Here is a 17,204-nt window from a genome sequence, read left to right on the forward strand (position 1 = left end):
GAATGCTTTACAAATATTCAGAGATGAACTTACACACTTGCTTTACTTCTCTCTGGGAAAACTTCCTCGGAGATGAAATGCCGGATTGGTAGCGAGGCTACAAATACACACAGCCGCTCTATCACGTGACCCGTACTGCTGCAATGTGCTACGGTTATGAGCCGAGTTACGCCATGTCGCAAGTTTTGTGAGGTGCTTTTTTGATATTTAATGGCTCGATTACATTTTTTTAAATTTTTCTCCGATATCCGATCCAGTAATTTACGTCAGTATCGGACCGATACCTAATATCGGATCGGTCCATCTCAAATTGCTAATATATATTTGTGTGTTGCCACACCTTCATTTTCCCGAGAGATTCTATTTTACAAACACTCCTTTAGTTTTTTGTAATAAAATCTTTCATCAGTTTCATAAATTGTAACACTGCTCATGTCATGTCATCAGAGGCATACTGGATTGATGCCCTGAAGGTCACCAGTTATCCTGATCTTAGTGAGGTCTAATGTCATTATTTATAGTCAGTGTTCTGTATTAGTGTTATTGTTTTTGCAACTGACCTGTAATGTTGTCTGTCATCACTGTCAGTGCTGTATGTTTAATATCACTGTGGCTTCTGTGAATCTGTTTTACTGTTTCTGAACTCTCGCATCTTCTGTTTACAGTCTTTGGTTAGAGAAGCGCTTTTAGCAGCTTTTCAGAGGAGAATGCACTTCCTGAACAACAATGACCCCTAGAGGCTGAAGACAGTAATGCATATATCATATTTTTGATTTTTGGTTCTGTACATATAACAGTAAATGTTTATTATGTTGTGGGGATAAAAACAAACACTTCAGTCAACCCACACTTGGACCCTGAAATGTGCGAAGATCTAAATATTTATCAAAGTCAGATTTATAATATTTGATATATAACTGTTATAGGAAAAAACAAGGTTGAGTATGGAGAGAAATAATAGAGTAACAGAGACTAATGAAATATTAAACAGACATAAAGAGTCACATTTTTAAAATCAGTCACTCCTGTTAAAAGATAAGATATTATTAGAATACTTTTAAAAGGCTCTAAATAACATTTACCCTGCAATAACACAACTTGGAAACTCCCACTGTAAATTAGTGCTATATATAAAAGGAAATACATACATGAATTAATTTAAAAAAACTAATAAAAAACTATTTAATGACATTAATATAACCAATAAGAAACCCTAACTCATCGAATCAAACTCAGCCTGCACAGTAAAATACACTCAAATTGATCAAAAACTGAACTGATGACTTCCTACTTAGAGATTCATTTCAGTTCAGTGATGGTGGATTATAACCTCCATTCAAATCATTCAAAAAAGAGAAAATTATAGCACATGTTATATTACACTGTGAAAAGGTAACTGATCCAAAACCTCAGTAACATAAAAACAAAACTGGATCTTATTGATTTACTGCAAAAGGACTCAAGAAGTGAAAGTTATCAGGCCTTATTCCACTTATTCAAAGAGAGTAAATTATTTGGGAGGATTTGAGGGTCGACGTTCCAGTTCACACTCCACACCAGTTGGTGGCGGTAATTCACCATTTTGTTGTTTGACAACCGCAAATAAACGATATGAAGAAGAAGAAGAAGGGGCGGAGCAAAGTAAGAATGTTCCACGAGAGGAGGTTTTTGCAGAGAGAGCTGTTTTTCCATTCAAAGAGAATAAAGTAGTACCACCGTTGGGATCGATATCTGCATCGATCTGCCCACCCTCGTCTCCTGGATCGTAGCTGAGATCAGCGTGAACCACGTGGGTCTCTGCTCCCTGATCTGTTTCCTGTGTTTGGAAAGAGTTGCAGCTTCATCGCGGAGTTTCTCTCGGTTTGTGGGCTCATCTAAAGGTAAGCACCGAGCTAACTTTACTGTGAGTTCAGTTCATGTTGAGTTTAGCTCCTGAATGAGGTCTTCTGCTGCTCTCCTCGGTGTCTGTTCACAGTTTATTGTGAACACGTTGAGAGAAGAGTGAGAGAGTGTTTGGAGAAAAACACCAACTAATCATTAGCTCAGCATGCTGGGAGAAGTTGGAGCAGAAAAGTCTTTTCATTGTCCCTGCAGCTGTTTTTCTGCCTGCACCAAACCTCTACAGCCTCGTTTCTATTTGAAGTGATAACAGGAAATGGATGAGAGCGATCTGCTGCAGTATCAGGGTCACAATAAACTTTCTTGTCCAGCTGCTGTGGATGAACACGTGAGAGGAAGTGAACTCCTACAAAGTCTCATTTTAATGAGTCTGGCTGCTGTAAAGTGATGCACAGGAAGATGTTAACAAAAACTAATGAAACAGAGATGAAAGTAAACAGTGTTCATATTTGAAAGCACAGAGAATAAAATATATTGTGGTGGTTAATGTGCAGCTCCTGGTGATTTGGTAGAAAAATATGACTTTATGACCCTGTCATAGTAAAGGGCTGCTTAGAATATTAGAGCCAATGTCACAAAGTTCCTCCTGAAGTATAAGTGAGTGAGAGAGTTTCCTCACTTTGCAGCACAACACGTCTCACAAGATTTCTACAAGCAATCAGAGTGAAATTTGTACTTTGTGTTGTCAGATGAACATATTAGACACTTTGACTCTTCAGTGCAGTGTGGAGCCTAACAAAGATCTGTTTTGTGTCCCAGCTGATCAGCAGGAGGAGAAGAGTCTGACGGAGCAGCAGAGGAACATTTTCAGCCATCTGGACTCAGCTGAGTCACTACAGAGGAAACAATGAGCTCAACACAGAAGGTGAGGAAAATATCACAGTTTCACCACATTAAAGTATAATATTTTAACGGAAACAAAACATTAATTAAAAAATTATTGAAACACAAATTACAACATTGTATTAAAATTTCAATCATCAACTCAAATACTTGGTTCTAATTGAACAGAAATTTCTATGAACATGCAAGAACTGTGTAGAACATGAATCCGTCTGCGTCAGATCCTGAAGTCACGGGTAAGAGACAAGTGGAACCAAAATCTAGGCCATTTGCTTTTTGAAGTTTGCAAAGACTGCTAAATTGTGCCAGTGGTAGTTCACTCTTTGCAACATAGTTCGCTGTTTTAAACTGATTTTCAGGTTTATTTTTAGTATGTTATTTGCAATTGGTGTTTGTTCTGGGAAAGATATTGCAGACTGAGCAATAATGCATTTCTTGAGGGAAAACCAACAACACATCCGGCAGAACATTATGTTATTTACACGGGTGCACATAAGTGGTTCGCATTCGCTGTCAAAATAAAAAACACACACCAGATAAGAAGTTGCAACGCGCGTTTGCGTCCATATAAAAAGCTGTTTTTGTCCGCTAGAGTGGGATTTTCATGACACATTCTGCACCAAATCTCTGTGCGTTCATCATTTGTTTGAAGCCAGCTCACCTCCTGCAACCACTTTTCCGAGAATACGCGTTTCTTTTGTGGTTTGGACTCCTTCTGACATTTCTTTGGCGGTGGAGGAACGCCAAAGTAATTGCTTAAAGGAGCTTGCTTCTTCGACATCTTTAAGAGTTCTAAACAAATGTCTGTCCTCCTCCAGAAAATCTTATGTACGCAAACACGCGTTGCAACTTCTTATCTTGTGTGCGTTTTTTATTTTGACAGCGAATGCGCACCTGCGGACCACTTATGTGCACCCCTGGTTATATAGCGTGTCATATTGCAGCCACAGAAATTCTTTTGTCCATGAAACCATAAAGCTGCTCAATGGGGTAATTGCATTGATAAATTCTTTCTCAAGTGTCTCAGATTATTCAATTAACTGGTCAAAATCTACAGTTCTTCCGATTAATTGCTCCTTCCATAATTCTTCTCCTTCCCCACTGCAATCTGGAAATATTAAATATTTAGGTATTAATGTCTCTCCTAAGCTTTCAGAATTAACTAAATTAAACCACATCCCACTTTTAAAGAAGGTAGAAGGCGATCTGGCTAGGTGGAAATATCTACCCACATCACTCATGGGAAGGGTTGCCGCTGTAAAAATGATGGTCTTGCCAAAAATAAACTATTTATTTTCAATGATCCCAAAAAAGCCATAACAAGATTGGTTCAGATCTCTAGACTCGTATATTTCTAAATTCCTTTGGAAAGATAAACCCCCACGTATCAGCTTAAAAACACTACAAAAGACCAAGGATAAGGAGTATTAGATCTGCCTAACTTTAATCACTATTTTTTAGCCAACAGGCTTCAGTTCATCTCTAGATGGTTTAAACACACCCTCTTAGTGCCTGTTCTACATCTATCCAAGGTTCATCTATGTAATAACCTAGAAATTTCAGACCTTTAAATACACGTAGACGTTGGAAATCGAATTTCCCAGAGGAACCCACCCGAGGGATTAATAAAGTTCTATCTTATCTTATCTTATCTTAGACATTGAGGGCTAGCAGGAGGGACCATGCGCTTACCTGCTGCTCTCTGGCAGGTAGCTCCAAGCCCTCCTGGGTTTTAAATGCACCTTAGAACACACATGCATCAACACTACAATGAGCGGGTGGAGGGAGGTTTGGAGTCTTCTCTCACCCCCATTCTCTGCGACCTGCTGGAGCAGGGGGGCTAGGACTAGGAGGAGGAGTTGGCCGTCCGACTGCGGTCTGGAGTGTGGAGCCTTCCTGCTGCTGCGGAGTCGGGGCGGTCTGCCTCTCCCCACCGCAGGGAAAAGGGAAACACCACCTGGGTCTGGGTGCAGTTCCCCCCTCCAGGGGCGGGGGCACCTAGACCCGGTTTGTAGAGTACGCTTGGGGAGTGTGATCGTGTGTACAACGTCTCTTTATGTCTGTCTCCACGTTGGTTGAGTGTGGAGTAAGTGCATATGAGAGCATGAGGGTGGGAATGGATGTTTGTATCTGTGTGTGCCTGTATGTCTGTGTCTATATGTCAGGTTGGGTGTCAGGCGCCACCTCTCTGGGGACATCTCAGGCCCTCCAAGGTTTGGAGGCCTATCTCCCCCTACCACCACTTCCCTTGCCAGTGGTGGACCCCCTCAGACATCGGTGCGTTGGTGGTTCTTTGTGTCCGGGGATGGGCGTCCGGGTACACACCGGCTCACTCCTTGGCGGCCGCTTATCGGGGCCTGGAGCCTGGGGCTCGCTCGGGCCACTTCGGAGGTGGGGTGCCCCCGGCCTCTCGGCCTGGGGCTCGGTCACTCAGGCGCAGCTGGCTGCCGGCGGAGCTCACGGGCACGTCACTGCAACTCCCCCTGGCTTCTGCTCCGCGGCTGCTGAGTGAGCCCCCATCTGGGACTCTCCTCAGCTCTTTCCGGGACAGTGGCGCAGCTGCCCCTCTGTTGGTCTTCCTTGGTCTCTTGAGTTCTGGGGGCCTCTGGATGTCTGGAGTTTTGATCTCCTCCACACCTGCTTCATGCCCTGGAGGACGGGGCTGTGGCCCCCCCCACACCCTCTAGCAGATTATTACATGAAGGAACCTTTTAAAAAACAAAAAACAAGCGCGTCCATGCTCACAGGTGTACACACGGGTGATCACACCCACAAACTACACCCTATTTGGCTCCTACCTCAAAGCACACTGTGTTCTGTTGATCTTATGTGCTGCACAATAATGTTTAACATTTAGTATTTACTGTCATATTCCCATATATCATTGTGATGTTGTTTATTCTATTACTCTTGTTCTCTTCTGCTTGCTTTCTTTTTTCTTTCTCAGCAGGTGATCGATATATGCATTTTTTTTTCTCTGCCCGTTCTGTTGGTTTTTGTCTTTTGCCCTTCTCCCCCGTCCCTCTTCTAAGCTGTTTCTCTTTCCCTCTTTCTTTCTCCCCTTCTTTCCCCCAGTCAAGTCTGTCCCGTATTCAGTAAGTGAAAATAAAATAAACAATAAAAGGTGAATCAAATGGACCATTACGGCAAGGCTGGGATGGTCAGTTTGGTAAAGTAAATCCGTTGGGCATCTTTCTTTGCCTTTAGACAACAATTCTGATGGCAAAAGAGCCAAACGGGACAGGCCAAAAAAAAAAAGAAGAAATTTCAGACCTACCATTTATCAGCTCAAACATCCAACGACATGAATGCTTTAAAAGCATCAACATCAGCTCTTCTCTGACAGCATGGTGGGAGTTTCTAAAAATGACAGAGTCTTCATTAATCCCATGCAAACGTACACCTATCTGGAACAATCCGGACATATTACAAAACAATAATATGATAAACTTTCCAGATTGGAGTTGCAAAGGAATTAAATACTTGGAACATATATTGGAAGGAACAGACTTTATTTCGTTTGACAGACACAATATGGGATCAACAAGAAACAATTTTTGGAATATCAACAAATTAAACCCATAGTAAAAAATACATTTAATCCCAGTGAAGCTGAATTACAAACACCACCAAGTGTGGTACAATTTATTTATTTTTTAGTCTAAAACCCCCCAAATTATTGTCTAAAATATACAGAACACTTTCTAAAATAGATGAATCAATATCCCTTCCTATTGCAAAATGGGAAGCAGATTTATCGATCAGCTTAGCGTCAGGGTTTGGTCCTGCCTTCGCTATTGTGGTTGATATGGGGGTAGGGACGGCCTTAGGGCGTCTGGGGAGTTCCTAGGGATGTTTCCCTGGAGGGCCTAACCCGGGGGATGTGGCCATGACCTGGTTAGGGGCTCTGGTGGCTCTTAGATGGTGTTTTCCTTGTTGCTGCGTACAGCGGAGATGGGGGAGGGTCTGTGCTGGCGGATGTTGGTTACTGGCCTGGTAGCCTGGCTGCCCCTGGGTGGGTCCGGGATGGGCGTGGAGGCTTGGGGGTCTGGGGGTGCTCCGCCCCCGGTCTGGGGTGCTGGCTGGGCCTTGGGGGCTTGGGTCCTGGCTGTTGTGTCGCCGGAGCTGCGGGGGGGGGGGGGGGGGGGGTGCAGGGGGGGCTCAGTCCCAGTGCAGGGGACCTCTGGTGCATCGGCCCAACTAGGGGTCTCTCTAACTGGTGGGGAGGCTGTTATATCTTTGCAGGTGGTCTCCTCTCTACAGGAGCTCACTCTGCAGGTGGGGGGAGAGATATAGGAGAGGTGGAGAATGAACTCAACCTGGGTGTCTATTGTCTTGTGTAGTTTGGGAGATGATTGGATGATGGGGTGGGTGCAGTTTTCTCTGGGGTGGAGTCGGGTGCGCTCTCACGGACTCTGTGGGGCTGGGCGGTGCTGCTGCTGCGGGCCCCGGTCCGGATGGGCCTGGGCCCCCTTGCCCTGGTGGTTTCCAGAGTGTGTGGGTGCCTACTGGGGTCAGTGGGGGAGCTGGCCCCAGGGAGGGGCCGCTTGCCCCTCCCTTTCTTCCCTCCCTGTCCTCAGCTGCCTCCCTATTCCCGCTCTACCACACCCACCCGCACACGCAGGGCTTGGGGTGCAGGTTTGTCACCAGGGTGCAGGGGAGGCACTCCCCCTCTGTCCCCTTCTGGCCGCCTGTGCCTCAATTTTATTCTGCAACCTAGACACATTACTCACACTCTCACATAACACATACATATAGGGCCTTGGGGGTGGGCACGTTTTACAGCATCCAGAGGATGGTCGGTGTACTCCAACCCACCTCTGGCGCTGGTGCCCTACCCTCAATTTTAAATGCATTTAGACACTAAGGGTTTTCGGGAAGAGCCGTGCTGCTCTCTGAGAGGAAGCTAGTACCATGCTCGCCTGTGTTTTAAATGCACTTTAGAACAGCACACAGCAACACTACATATGAGCGGGCGTAGGGAGGTTCGGGGTCTTCACTCACCCCGGTTCTGTTAGCCGTCAGGGCTGGGGGGCTGGGAGGAGGTGCTGGCCCTCAGATTGGGGTATGGGATGCGGGGCCTCCCTGCTACTGCAGATAAGGAGGTGGTCCGCTTGCCTCCACCCCAGAGAGAAGCGTTACATCTCCTGGGTCTAGGTGCGGCTTGCACCTCTGGGGGCAGGGGTACCTGGACCTGGGATATAGAGTATGTCTGGGGAGTGTGACTGTCTGAGCAGTGTCTATTTGTGTCTGTCTACACGTTGGGTGAGTGCCGAGTATTTGGTTGTGTATATGGGGGTGGGAATGCACGTTTGTGTCCGCGTGCGCCTGTTCGTCTGTCTATATGTCAGGTTGGGTCTTAGACTCAGCCTCTCTGGGTACATCTCAGGCCCTGCAAAGTACGGAGGCCTATCTCCCCTCACCACACTCCCTGCTGGTGGCTGATGCCCTCAGACGTTGGTGTGTTGGTGGTTCTTGTCTCAGACCTCTGGCCTCTGGGCCTGAAGCTCAGTCCTCTTTGGCACAGCTGGCTGCCAGCAGAGCCCGCGGGCACGCCACTGCAACCCCTTGTGACCTCTCGTTTGGGGCTCTACTCAGCTCTTCCCAGGAGGGTGGCACGGTTCCCCCCCCTTTTGGTGGTCTTCCTCGGGTCCTCGTACTCTGGGGCCTCTGGATGTCTGGGGCCTGGATCTCCTCCATACCTGCTTCATGCCCTGGGGGACGGGGCTATGGCTCCCCACACTCCCTAGTAGATCGTTACATGGAGAAACCTTTGGAATACAAGCATGCTGATCCACACGGGTATCCACACAGGTGTACACACGGATGTTCACAGACGCGGACTACACCTTTCTTGGCTGCTGCCTCAAAGCACATTGTGCGCTGTCTATCTTGCGTGCTGCACAATAGCGTTTAATATTTAGCATCTACTGTTATCTACTGCTAGCTAGTTTATTGTGATGGTGCTGTATTTATTATGTTGCTCTTTTTTTTTTTTTTTTTTTTTTTTTTGCTTTGTCTTCTGTTTTTTTTTCTCCATACAGGTGATCCAGGTGTTTTGTTTGTTTTTCTTTCTTTCTTCCCCCCTTTCTCACCGTCTCTTCTCCCCTCTGTTTTTCTTTCTCTCCCTCTCTTTCTTTCATTCTTTCTCCCTGTCCTATCCCCCAGTCATGTCTGTCCTGTTTGTAGCAACTGAAAATAAAATAAAATAAATACATAATTATAATAAAGGTCAATCAAATGGACCAATATGGCAAGGCCATGATGATCCGCTTGGTAAAATAAATCCACTTGGCATCTTTCTTGGCCTTAAGACAACAATTCTGATGGCTAAAGATCCAAACGGGACAAAAAAAAAAAAAGCTGCACTTTCTTTTTGCCTTACAGTCTGATTTGTCAGAACTTTTCCGTTTTCTGGTAAGCTTTTCTTTGGCTGTCAGTTCTTCACCCTGACCTGTCTTATTTGGCTCAGCAGAACTAAAATATATATCCTGTTGCTTTTACACACGCACTCACATAACGCTCAGCGATTCGCTGCGCGATCAGCGTCTCACATGTTTAAGCTTGCTGCGGGAGATTTCACTTGTCATGTCTGCGTAGTAAGCTAATGATTGATAAGACGATGTCAGAGGAATTGGTGCGCAAATTATCGTCACTCACCAATCAGTGCTGTCGCTCTCTATACACAGTTCGCCCGATAGCAAAGTGAAAGCAAAAAACAAGCGAAAATTCAAACGCAATTTCAATATGTCACATATTGACAGTGGCTCATCGATGCCAATGACATAATTACCCAGCTACATTTCCGAAGGAATGCAAAAGCATTGATATATATTTTTCCTTCCTATGATAGCCCAACGGGCAGGGCAGAGATAGATTTTGGTAGCCCGACTGGAAAAATCGCTAGCCCCGGGACTTCGGGCTAGCAATTTTGCCCTGATCAGTCACGTCTAAAACTCTCATACTCCCAACCTGTTATATGACTCTGTATTTTATTATATATACAATCACTTCACTAAATAGTTTGTCTCAGATTGTTTTGCAGCATCTTTCAATATATGAAAAAACATAATGTCACATGTAAAGACTCAATATCTGATTTCAACACATTAGGACTTGCATGTAAGCTTTACATTTCCAGTTTATTAAATCCACTGTGTACAAATGTACAACAATGTACAACTGAATTAACATTGAGTTGATCAAATCCCACTGAGCAGTCCTTCCCTTTAAATCTAACCTCTCTTCTTCCTCTCCTGTCCTGTGTGTCTTATCTTTCTCCATCTCTGAGTGAAGTTAGCTCTCTTTCTTTTCTCTCCCTGTGATGTACAGCAGCTGGACCTTTAGCCAGCAACACACTGTGAGACAAACTGCACACAACAGGCTAGCTAGGTACTGAAGTACTGTGACTGCAACTTTTGAGCACCTGCATTTGTTTAGTGCTGTGCAAGAAGGGGGGGGGAACCAGCCCATTTTAACCCCTGGCTATGGCACACAGTTTTGCCTCTTTCATGTTCATCTTAGCTTTCATGTGTTACTGTTTAGGCTCAAATCGGTTTAATGTTTGATGCCTGCAGTGATGAAATAACTCCCCGCAAATGCCTTAAACCAAAAGTAAAAAGTCTGTTTTGTAAATGTAAGTTGTAGAAAATACAGATATATTTTTAATGTAGGGAGTAAAAGTAAAAAATTCCTCAGGTTACAATCAGACTCTGATGTTCTCCTTCACTGAACCAAGCTAGCAGTTGTGCAACGGATCACGGTTGATCCATAATCCGAACCGATCCCACTCCACGTTTCGGCACGCACGTGATCCGAACATTCGAAAAAGAAGGAAAAAAAGTATGTGTATGGTGCACATGGTCAGTCTGTCAAGTGATAATCATGGCCAGTGCTAGCGGTCCAAGTGGAGGAGCAGAGGAGTTTGCAGCATTTAAGCAGCCCTTTGCTGCCCAGTCCGACCGGGCTAAAGCTATTACAAAAGCTACTGGTGTGTTTAGCTGCAGACGGGAGGCCGTTTTCCGTTGGGCAAAACAAGGGGTTTAAACTATGATGAACGTGCTTGAGCCAAATAATAATATCCCGTTGCGCGTCCACTTCAGTGACAAGATCATATCCAGGCAGGTATGAGTAGGAAAAGTTTAAAGTTATGGCTGAACTGTCCCAGTCATCTTCTGTTGCCCTAACTACAAATGGGTGGACCTCCAGGTCAACGAACAGCTACGTGACCGTGACCGCTCATTATATCACAGCGGAGTGTTAGATACAAAGCCCTGTACTGCCCTATATTGCACCTTAATATGTTTTTATATAATTGCGTGGAATGAGTCTTGAGTTGAATGTTTTTAATAGGCAAAAATATACTTAAATAAGTTAATAAGTAAATGTAAAAATTTTGTCTTTCTTTTCCTCTTTTGCTGATCCGAAAATTGATCCGATCCGTGACTTAAAACCATGATTCGATACTAACCATGAGATTGTTGATCCGTTGCACCACTATAAAAATATCTAATAGGAAACAGCAATGTGAAATATAAAAAAGTATAGACCTGGTAAACATTTATTACTTTTCTGAGTGTGTTAGCATGCTAGTCTTAATATTTGTGTACAGCAGGAGGGATGGGCATAATTTTAGAGTGTTTGAACAGTCATTAATTATTTTTAACACCAGTTTGGATGTAATGTGGTAGAACTACCAGCAGGTGGGGATAAGAGACCTTTAAGGTGTTTGGTGCCACACTCCACCTTCAGGTTTAAAACTAGTGTTAATGGAGGGAGTTTGAAGGTTGAGTTTGTTCCACGACTGCATTTCACTCACTGCCTCTGTTTGTATCTCTGTCACTGCAGGACCAACATGGAGCGAGAAGTCAGCGCTCTCAGGAGGCCGACAAACCTCACAGAAGAAAGGGAGAGAAAACATACAGCTGTGATGATTGTGGGAAGGAGTTTACTGTGAAGGCTGAACTAAATCGTCATCAGGTCATCCACACTGGAGAGAGACCGTTCAGCTGTGACTTGTGTGGAAAGTCTTTTTCCTGGGAGCGTTCCCTAAAACAACATCAACTCATCCACAGTGGAGTTAAAGCGTACAGCTGTGATCAGTGTGGCAGAGCTTTTACTCACAGTAGCAGCTTACAGAAGCATCTAGTGACCCACTCTGGAATTAAGGCATACAGCTGTGAGATTTGTGGAAAAACTTTCAGCCACATAAGGAGCCGAAATACACACCTAAACATTCACACCAGACACGTTGTGTACTGCTGTGAACAGTGTGATAAACAGTTTATAACGGGCACACAGTTACAACGCCACATGTTTACTCACACTGTGGAGAGACCTTATAAATGTGACCTGTGTGAGAAGACTTTTAAAGCTCCACGTTACCTGAGGCAACACCAACAGATCCACACCAGAAAGAGACTCTACAAGTGCAGTTACTGTGAGGTATGTATTTATATTGTTATCTTGTCATTTTAGCCTGACTGTTTGGAACAACTCTGCTCATTAAACTGTGTTAGCATGTTAGCAATTCTACTGCATGGAAAAGCAGCTCTGAGTGATTATTCAGATTTTCATTTCAGTTATGATTTTTGTTTACACGATCATGAAAAAGTAAAAGTGGTGAAAATTTATATGATGCTGTTATTTAATGTTCAGGCAGTTTCCTGGTATATCATGATATTGTTATTATTTCAGCATAAATGGCCTTTTGTTTACAGAGCCTGATTCCTCTGTTAGGAGCACATGTAATAAAATAAAACACAATGAAAATAAGCTCAAAACCAAAACATTCTGTAATCTTCTCTTATGGTTAACAAAGTTGTATCGTTACGTAATGGTATTGTAATATTGTAGCAGTAGTATCATTGCTTGTTTTTAACTTTAGTACTTTTAGACATTAGTGTTAAAATACTAATTTAATGTTATAATTGCAGTGTCATGGGGGTAGTAGTGTTTGTGTTGTGTCCATTCAGCTGAGTGTTATAACTGCACAGTTACAGTATTATTAATGCAGTAATAAATGAGTATTACTACAGTGTTACATTAGTAGTTTAGCACTGTGTTGGTACCCTGCAAATATTAGCAAAGTAGTACTTTAGTGTAACTCAGATGTTACTGTAACATGAAATAAGTATTACTGTAGTATTATGGTGGTAGTATTGTAGTTATTGCAGCCCAGTAAACTGAGTGTGTTAACTGAAACAGTAAAATGTAATTGGACGTCTGCAGAGATGCTCTTTATTTCAGGCGATGTTCAGGATAAAAATGTTGAAGGAATGACTTACACTGTCTTTGTGTCTTTGTTTAGAAGCAGAGCGACACAGATGGATCCAGTTCTCAACCCTGTCATCACTGTGGTGGTGGGAAAGACTTTCATTGTGACCTTTGTGGAAAAACTTTCAGTTGGCAAGCCGCCCTAAAAATACATCAACGTAGACACACTGGAGACAAACTGAAATACTGCAAAGAATGTGGGAGAAGCTTCACCACATCACATCACTTAAAACGTCATGAACTCATTCACAGTGGGGTTAAAAAGCACCTCTGTGAACAGTGTGGGTCATCTTTCATCACTGCAGTCACCCTTAAAAGACACAAACGAGTCCACACAGGAGAGAAACCATACAAGTGCAGACATTGTGAAAAAAGCTTCTCACATTCAAGTAGTCGTAACAAGCATGAACGTGCACACATGGAAGGAAACTACAGCTGTGACCAGTGTGACAAGAGCTTCAGGAATCTCAGTTCATACTCCGAACACAAACGATCCCACGTTACTAATAAACTGTTTCACTGTTACCAATGTGCCAAAACATTTACTAAATTATCTGCTCTGTGCAAACATCAGCGTGATCACTCAGGGCTGAAATCACTCCCATCACAGTGAATCTGAAAAGACAGAAAGAACCTCTACTGGTTTCAGGGTCAGACTCAAAATCCTTGAGATCAGGCTCCACAGAGCTCCACATCTCATTCAACCTGACACGTGTTCCTACAGCTTCTTTGGTGTTTCGCAACCACCTAAGAAACACCAACTGAAGGCAGAGCCGAAGAAAAAAAAACTGGTTCCAAACTGCCGTGGCTTAAAGCTAACAATGAGTGCACTGAAATGTGGTGCAAGTCATTGCTAATAAACAAGCTAGCTGAGAAGAAATGTCCATATTTATATTCTGAGGATATTATTATTTTAGCGGCTAGGAGTAAATGTCAGATGTGCATATCATTCACGTGAAGGGGGCACGGATCGTGCAGAGCATCACACCATCAGCTGGGAGTTAGGAGCCAAATTGCAGTCTGCCGATTTTTGGGGGATGCTTTCCGATGGATCTGTTGACATCACAAAAGTTGAGCAGGAAATCATTTACATTGTGTCTGTGTGACTGATTAAACTGGGTGCTGACCGCACCGCATAGGGGTGGACTTGTGAGACTTCTTGAGGACACAGGCTTGGATGACTGGACAACAAAGTTGGTCGCTGCGTGCACAAACGAGGCTGCTATCAACGTGGGTATGTCCAATGGCGTTGTGCCAAAACTCCGGCAACTTGCTACAGTTGGAGACTCCCTTGTGCACATTCTCTGCACAGCACACACACTGGGAGCTTTCTTAAATTCAGATGATCACAAGGATCCTTACTGTGAGACATTTAATCGCTGTGTGGTCAAGCTGATGCTCCAAAAAAAAAAAGTGGAACAAAAAAAAATGCTACACTGAAGAAGCTGTGTGAAGAAAATGGGATCCCCTTTGTAAAACTGGGTAAGTCTCATAATACATGGAGGCATGAAGACCACCTGCCAGCCATTATAATGCAACTGGCTTCGAGAGTGACTTGTAGCATATCTGAAAAAGATCGTTTTCAATGCGTACTAAAAACCATCCTGGTACTCACCTGAGTAGCTCACTAAAAAAGTTATGTGCACCCCTGGTTAGAGTCTGACAGCTGCTGGTAAGAATGACCTGCAGTAACGCTCCTTCCTACACTGTGGGTGTAAAAGTACTGCTGAACGAGCTGCTCAGTGCTTGTACCGTCTCATGCAGAGGTGGGAGGTGTTGTCCATGATGGATGTGAGCTTAGACCAGCGGTCCGTCATTTGTTTCATACCAGGTCGCGAGAGTTTAGGCTCGGGCATGAAATTTATGGTTTTCAGAGTTTTTAATCATCAACTCTGTTCCCCTGCGACTTCTCCCGTGTGTTCTGAATAAATGTCAAATATTTACGTGTTACCATAGCGACCAGAGAGCATTAAGAGGCAGAGAGGAGGATGTTAATCTGTTGTTGGCCCATTTTCAGAAGGAGGCTTCTAATAACGTTAGTGAATACAGGTTTATTGTTGTATTTACAAAATACCACAGTTTTTGTCTTGGTCATATCATTTTATTCTGTTGTATTTATCTGCAACACCTTAAATGCTGGTCTGAGAAAATGTTTTAACATTAAAAAGGTCTGTGGTGCAAAAAAGGTTGGGGACCGCTAGCTTAATACATGATAGACACCAAATAAACAACAAACTCAAAACGCTGGGTCAAATGACCCAGAACCATGACAAGGACATCTATATTGTCTATATCTATACATAGTGTTGCAATGCTATGAAGGAACTGCAGTGTTTGGAGGAGTTAAACATGCCAGCTAACATTAATATTCTGATTCAAAAGTTTCCATTGAAACTGAGAGAAAAATGAAACAGGATCTTCAAGAGGACTGGCCAAAGAGCATGTTTCCCAGATTTTGGATAACAAATGGAGTTTCAGCTGTGCAAAGGGTCATAGCAAAATGTTTATTCTGTAAACTGTATGGAGGAAAACCCAGCCAACAGTACAGCGTAGTATTGTAAAACGGTATGTAGTAGTGCTCACTTGCATGACAAGCAGGGCCGTGCACCTTGAAGGGATTACTTTTTAGATACTGACTCATGTTTAATGCAACATCACAAAGTTATTGCTTGTCATGAAGTGAAAACCAGCTCTCCCTCCAGGACTATTTGACCAAAAAAAGACTTTTTACTTCTAGAAGAAGGTGGGAACAAATCCAGTACATTTCAGACCTCTCTGGAAACTGTGGATTTGAGAATATTTACCATTGCTACAAGAATGACAGAAATGGATAAAAAGTTGTTTTGTGCCTGGAGATGTTGTCATGGTTAGATCCCAATGTAAAAACCTCAAGGGTCTTGGGTATTCTGAAAAATTATAACAACCTTTGCAGATAAGAAAGGTCTGGTACGTGTAGTTCGTCTTCACACAAAAACAAACGTGATTGAAAAACCTGTAACAAAAATTACTTTTGTTATGTGAAGCTACAAACTGATGAACTAGGTTACTGGAAGAAGGATGTATGAATGAAACATGGTCTGCCCTCTTATGCATATTGTATGAATGTATCATGACTTATTATGGCTCCTTTAAGTTAAAAACCACTCCTGCATGTTTTAGTAATAAAATCTTTCATTAGCTTCATAAATCGTAACACTGCTCATTTTAAGTGTTTTTCATTTAGGGCTCCAACAGCTGGATATTAACCCTTTAAAGCCGGTCGGGGCATGCTCCGAAAACGTCGAAGCACTTTTGCAAATATGCGATATCTTGATAAACCGAGCAGATATTTGATGTTTACACAGCTAAGTTTATTTTCTGACCCAGAAAGATTAGTATGAGTAAATTTAAAACTTAGTAGTGGCCGCTATTGTTGGAAACTGGAGTTTGGCTGGGCCGCGCTATGAATTCTGGGATATGGTAAGCCACGAAGGACACACCCGACCCATCCTTCGAATTCGGAGAAAAGGAGGACGCATTTGTCGGCTGCATTCGGAGGAGTCTGCGAATTTGGACAGCCTTCGGCGCGTCGCTGTGACGTAATCGGTCTACAAATGCGGCCTCAGGAGGATGCAGCCCATGAATTTGGTTTTTAAAAGTTATGTTTGACTTTGTGACTTTCTGCATCGTTTCTGGGATGCTTAGGACTCATATTGCACTGCTGGAAATAGTTTATTTTGATGCACCTGCTGTTTTTTTTTGCAAATTTTCATTATAATATTTATTTTTGTTTTTCCTGCAGTATATAAAAATTGGTGTATTTTAAAAATAAAACTATGAAGACACTTAAAATAAATTTCCTGTGGTGGGAAATAGGGCTGGGCAATGTGGCCTAAAATTCATATCGCGATATAATTTGAAGCATGTGCGGTAACGATATATATCACGATATATTCTTTTCTTCTGTATAACGTATTTTCCACACTATAAGGCACACTTAAAATCCTTTAATTTTCTCAAAAATCGAAAGTGTGCCTTATGTATGAATTCTGGTTGTGCTTACTGACCTCGAACTGATTTGGGCGTGCAGAAATCTGTTAAAAATGTTTTAGTACAACTTTGGTAAGCCGCATTTCTTGCTTGATGGATTGTCAGAGCATTATGGCTGCCGTAGTGACGAGCTTTGCGGAGTAATCTGGGTCCAAAAC

At 43.2% G+C, this 17,204-nt stretch overlaps 1 protein-coding gene across 2 annotated transcripts; it reads left to right on the plus strand.

Annotated features, from left to right (window-relative positions):
* The first annotated feature begins 1,618 nt into the window (after window positions 1-1,618).
* On the plus strand, window positions 1,619-16,828 carry LOC309714718 (uncharacterized protein). Of its 2 annotated transcripts, XR_014278997.1 has the most exons (5): window positions 1,619-1,880; window positions 2,659-2,764; window positions 2,911-2,978; window positions 11,590-12,186; window positions 13,052-16,828. XR_014278997.1 is itself a non-coding variant. In XM_082547375.1 (3 exons), exons 1-3 carry the CDS (start codon window positions 2,747-2,749, stop codon window positions 13,628-13,630), a joined length of 1,194 nt encoding a protein of 397 aa, XP_082403501.1. In that variant the 5' UTR covers window positions 2,668-2,746; the 3' UTR covers window positions 13,631-16,828. The 2 variants fall into 2 exon arrangements, 1 of the variants encoding a protein (XP_082403501.1); XM_082547375.1 differs by lacking the exons at window positions 1,619-1,880; window positions 2,911-2,978 and having other exon boundaries at window positions 2,668-2,764.
* Window positions 16,829-17,204: the final 376 nt, after the last annotated feature.

The sequence above is a fragment of the Aulonocara stuartgranti genome, assembly GCF_965226115.1.
Source record: "Aulonocara stuartgranti genome assembly, chromosome: 9".
Classification (NCBI taxonomy): domain Eukaryota; kingdom Metazoa; phylum Chordata; class Actinopteri; order Cichliformes; family Cichlidae; genus Aulonocara; species Aulonocara stuartgranti.

Bases quoted from the DNA above. Each gene is read 5' to 3' on its own strand.
- LOC309714718 (XM_082547375.1), top strand. The intron at 12,187-13,051 runs GTATGTATTTAT...GTCTTTGTTTAG, and splicing joins ACAAGTGCAGTTACTGTGAG to AAGCAGAGCGACACAGATGG.